The sequence below is a fragment of the Hydra vulgaris genome, chromosome 09, assembly GCF_038396675.1.
Source record: "Hydra vulgaris chromosome 09, alternate assembly HydraT2T_AEP".
Lineage (NCBI taxonomy): Eukaryota > Metazoa > Cnidaria > Hydrozoa > Anthoathecata > Hydridae > Hydra > Hydra vulgaris.
Genome location: NC_088928.1, coordinates 20,060,200 through 20,065,978, shown reverse-complemented (window position 1 = coordinate 20,065,978; position 5,779 = coordinate 20,060,200). Strand labels below are relative to the sequence as shown.

The following is a 5,779-nucleotide window of genomic DNA, read 5'->3' as shown; positions in this document are numbered from 1 at the left end:
TATAGAACAACAAATAAAATACACTATAGAACAACAAATAAAATACACTATAGAACAACAAATAAAATACACTATAGAACAACAAATAAAATACACTATAGAACAACAAATAAAATACACTATAGAACAACAAATAAAATACACTATAGAACAACAAATAAAATACACTATAGAACAACAAATAAAATACACTATAGAACAACAAATAAAATACACTATAGAACAACAAATAAAATACACTATAGAACAACAAATAAAATACACTATAGAACAACAAATAAAATACACTATAGAACAACAAAGAAAATACACTATAGAACAACAAATAAAATACACTATAGAACAACAAATAAAATACACTATAGAGCAACAAATAAAATACACTATAGAACAACAAATAAAATACACTATAGAGCAACAAATAAAATACACTATATACTAAGACTCCAAAATACACTATAGAACAACAAATAAAGGCAAAGAAAAAAAGCAGGAAACTAGTTAACCAACTCTATAACATAAAATTGCTTCTAGTCATCGATGACGAAAAATACTTTTGTTTTGCAGGGGACAACATACCTGGAAATTCTGCATACTACACAAACAACAAAAAGACATGCCCAGAAAGTGTTCGTTTTATAGGAAAAGAGAAATTTCCAAAAAAATTATTAATGTGGATAGCCATATCTGACCGTGGTATGTCCGAGCCATTGTTTCGCACCTCCAAGGCTGTAGCGATCAATTCATCAATCTATATTAATGAATGTTTAGAAAAACAACTTCTTCCATTTATTCACAAGTATCATAGAGACTTTAATTATTTATTTTGGCCAGATTTAGCAAGTTCTCATTATTCTAAAGATTCTCTAAATTGGATGGACCAATATGTCTATTACATTGATAAAGAATCCAATCCCCCGAATGTGCCTCAAGCACGACCAATTAAAAATTTTTGGGGACATTTGGCACAGAAGGTTTACGAGGGAGATTGGCAAGCTTCAACAGAGCAAGTTTTGATTGATCGTATTAAACTAAAACTACAAGAAATTGATTTAAACTTTTTACAGTCGCATATGAAAGGTGTCAGAGCAAAATTGAGATCAATTGCAGATGGTGGTGTTTTTTCATATAAAAAATAATATATTTTTATTAAAAGATAAATGCTTTATTTAAAAAAATTATAATAGTAGTTTGTTTTTTTATTAATAAATAAGTTATTGACGTTTTTATTTTGTCTGATAACTTCCGCATCACCCGTTACATACACACAATATACAATCATTCACTTATATACAAGTAGCAGTGAAAAAGACACCTAGAAATTGGTCAAGTGCTTTGAGCACCTTAGATTTGATATGTACTCTTTCTATTTTTAATAACAACTTTGTTTAGCTTAATTTTACCTGTTTATCTCTTTTATTCAGATGCCTAGTAGCTACAAGTAGTTAGTAGCTACAAGAAATGACAATCAGGAGAATAAAATATTCCCAAATCATAGTCACAAGTCATCAAGAGAGGTGTGTCCCGAGACCTTCAGGTCTCGGGACACACCTCTTTTGATGACTTATGACTATGTTTTGGGATAAAAAAGGAAAAGGAACTAACAAAATAATATCAGATGGTGATGCGATAGTTTAAGGTTTAAGATTAACTATGTGATATCAGCTCTGGATCGATGCCTTGTAATAAGATAACGGTTTGGATTTAGCAAAGTCCCATAGCTAGATCAAAGACTCAAAACCATTTTTTTTGTGTTATAATTAGAGGTAGAGGTACTATCTAATATATTGTTTGGAAAAAAACAATAAGATGGCTGAATATGTTTAACCAATTGAAAAAGGTAATGTGGATTAGGGGGAAGAAGATGGAGAATTGAAAAGGAATAGTTTTAACTAGGGTGATTTTGATATGAAGCCCCTTAACTTTGAAGAGGTTGGTGATGTAAATATTTTTGATAGAAAACAACTTAAAAGAGAGTGAGATGCGCAAATGCAAGAAGCATTAAAACACTTTTAAACCAGAACACTTGAGGTTGTAAAAGATATAATACAATGACAGGGAAATGTTACAGTTGAGGTTTTACCTGTTAGTAATATAATTGAGGTTACAAAGTGAGAGATTGGTATGATTTACAATTTAAAATTAAGCAAAACTAGTTATAAAACAAATTATGAACATGAAAATTTTAAAATAAAATTTGGTAAAGATAATAAAGGTGAATTTATTTTCAGTATGAGATGGTACATTATTTAAAATAATTTAATTGACTTTATATGGCGGAGAACAATGGGCACAATCATCAACATTTACAACGGATGATTTCAAGACTTTAGGTATTAACATTACAGGATTTAAACTAATTATAACGGCAAAAGCTATGAATGCCTTTGAAGTGTTAAAAGGATTATTTAATGATATTTTTAAAAATGTAAGTAGTGGAAAAGTTACACTGCAGGATTTAACCAAAGTTATTAGCAAGGAGACTGGTATTGAATTGAATAAAAAGACAGCAGAAATAACATATATTAAAAAATTGGCTGATGCAGAAGTAAAAAATAATTTAATGTCAGATCAAGTTAAGCTTCTTGATTATACTGTAGCGAACCGTGATCAACAAAATTTTAGAAGAATTACTGAGCTGAATAATGTAAAAGAGTAAAGTTTGCAAATTAAAAAAAAAAAAGAAAAGGAAGTTTAAAGGAAATCAACAAACAAAAACAATGTGTCCATGCAATCTGAACTATTAAATCTTATTCCAAGTACTTCAGAATCATTACAAAAAACAAGATCGTTTACTAAGCTGTCAAAAAATAGCATTCTCAGCCTTTAAATGATGGTATTACTGGAGATCGAATTTCGGATTTAATTTATCAAAATTAATTTCAATTCTTGGTTGTCCTCAATATAAACAAAGTTCATGTTTAAAGCTAAGTGAAAGTTTAAAACATGGATTAGCAAGTAAAATGACTGTAAAATGTTCTTATAAATTGGAGCATTCATTTTTAACATCAAAAAAACTATCATTTATATCATGAGGGTTTGATATAAACTACAGTATACTCAATGTGTAGATGCGGTCAAGGCTTTGCTGGTATTAATTGCTTTAATGCACTTATGAATTTTCTACCACCATTTACATCAAATAACTATAACAAGATGTTATTTCACTCAAACTATGAATGATGCAGCTCAAAAGCTAAAAGAGTTATCCAAAAATCAACCACAGAATAATTTTTATGATGTACCTATGTCATGTGATGGCAACTGGCAAAGATGAGGATTTCATTACTAAATGGAACAGTTAGTTGCATTTCAATAGACACAGGTAAAGTTTTGGACGTAGTTTCGATAAGTAGGTATTGTAAAAAATGTGAGAACATTTACAAAATGACAGACTCATTTGAGACTAATTTAGAAATCAATCACCATTGTTCAGCTAATTTTATTGGATTGGCACCAAATACGGAAACAGAAGGGACAAAAATTATTTTTGCAAGAAAGTTTTTTCAACAAAGTCACAAATGAGGTATAAAGAATTATATGGAGATGAGAATTCTAAAAGTTTTATTGCAGTGGAAAATATATACATAGACTGTATATGTTATCCACTTCAATAAAACTTTTAGAATCCCTATCTCAATTTGGAGATGTATCTAACTTTAAAATTGGAGCTAAAGCTGTTATTAACTTGTTTGAAAGACTAAATATGGTTCCAGGATTTTATATCAATCTTGGGTGTGATAAAATCAATACCAAAAGGATTAAAAATTCAATAAAACATAGTGAAGTAAAAAAAGTTCTCTGTCAAATTAGAGGACAAAAAAACAAACAAATGATGATAAAAAAAAGCAAAATGAAGGAAAAACCAATAAAGCAGGATTATTTTGAAATTAATTTTAAAGATGTTGTTTTTATTTTATTTAGTTTTTTTGTTCTGGATATGCTGTTTTCTTATTTTTAGTTATATATCCTTTTTTTTTTATAAAGATGTTCTTCATGCGATATAGTTTTTTTTATATAAAACTATAGATAATATAGATGTTGTATAAATTTGCATTATCAAAACAACTTTTAAATTGATTTTAATATATTTAGAATTGAAAAGCTTTAAAAAATAACATCTTACTATAACTCTTTTTACAAAATGTTTTACGTTTTGCTTATTTTCTCAGATTGCATTTTTCCGAATTTAATATTCTATTAAATTCTATTATAGAATTTGGAAATGTGGTAACTTTAGTTCTATTATTGCTTTTGAGCTGATATTTTCACACAACACACATAATAGATTGTTTCATGCAATAAACCAAAAGTTTGATTTAAATATTTTGTATTGTCTGTGATTAGCTTGCCTAAAGTTCAATTTTATGTTGAAAACATAAAAAATTTTGTTAATTTTTTAAAAACTCAAACAGACATCCTTCCCGAAATAATATTATTTTTTTTTTGTTTATTGCATGGATCTAATGCAAATAATGCTAGAAAGTTTCATTTCAAGAAAAATAGTTTGGCAACAGCTGAGATGTTTTAAAAATGAAAACATATTTTTTTAAACACTATTATATATCCTTTCTAATGAATACCCTAAAAATCTCCGAAGATTTTGTTGGTAAGATTTTATATTTAAGGGGGAGCGAGCCCTCTTAAATATAAAATCTTACCAACAAAATCTTCGGGATCTAATGAAGAAACAATCTCACAAACATTACAATCTCCCTAATTATTTTAGTCCATTTTAATTAACATTTAAATTTTTTTGATAAATACAATATAAATATCAATAAACAAATATTGGTAAATATCCGAATAACAAGGTTCGTAGGGAGTTTTTGATTTCAAAAGCATGGTGATAATTTTTTCGGATGGTGTTGAGACGACCAATACATATATACGTCATACGGTTTTTTTGATAACTTCATAACGAGGGTATCAATATACCCTCGAAATATTGTAAAAATAAATATATTTTTAACAAATAGAGATTATTCCGTAAAAACAAGTTTTTTTAAAAAAAGTATTTATATGTACGTCATATTTAATATCAATAGATTTTTCTGTAGTCTGCAAATTTTAAATTCTATGACACCCATTGATATATTATATAACTAGATATAACTATATGTCTAACTTCGATCCGAAAAGTGAAGCCACTTTTGCTCTTTATACAAATGGTGGATTAAATTTGTAAACAAATATTTTTAAATTTTCTTTTCTTAAATGAAGTAAATATATTTTAAATTTAAATACTATTTATGTAAAAGTGTGAGGCTTGTAAAATAATGATTTATGATTGTAAAAGTTTGAGGCTTGTAAAATAATGATTTATTTTCGATTAAAAAGAGAATAAAGTTTTGAATATATACTCAGAAAACACGAAAAGGAAGGTTTTTTATTGGTTTTTTCCCGTAAAAACGTTTTTTATTGGCTTTTTAAACGTCCATATGAACGGTGACCGGACGTTTTTTTAAAAACGTTTTGTGAACGTTTTATAAGGGTCCTTCAAAAACGTTTTTTAATGGTTTTTTGAACGTTCATATGAAGCGGTAAACGGCTGTTTTTCTAAACATTTTTTTAATTGGTTTTTATTAAGCCTAAATGAAACGTTTTAGCATTTTTAACGTTGTTCCTAAAAACCTTTTTTTTACGTACAAGTTATTTAAGTAAATAACTTATATTATACAAAAAAAAAACAACATCTTTTTACAAATGAAAACTTAGGCCTAACAGCCTAGATCCGGATGCATATTTACATACTCCACAAGGCGATAGCACACATGCG

General features: G+C 27.7%; 1 protein-coding gene across 1 annotated transcript; it reads left to right on the top strand.

The window, feature by feature from the left end:
* The first annotated feature begins 671 nt into the window (after positions 1-671).
* On the top strand, positions 672-1,139 carry LOC136085329 (uncharacterized). The gene has a single exon (XM_065806626.1). It carries the CDS (start codon positions 672-674, stop codon positions 1,137-1,139), a length of 468 nt encoding a protein of 155 aa, XP_065662698.1.
* The last annotated feature ends 4,640 nt before the right edge of the window (positions 1,140-5,779 follow it).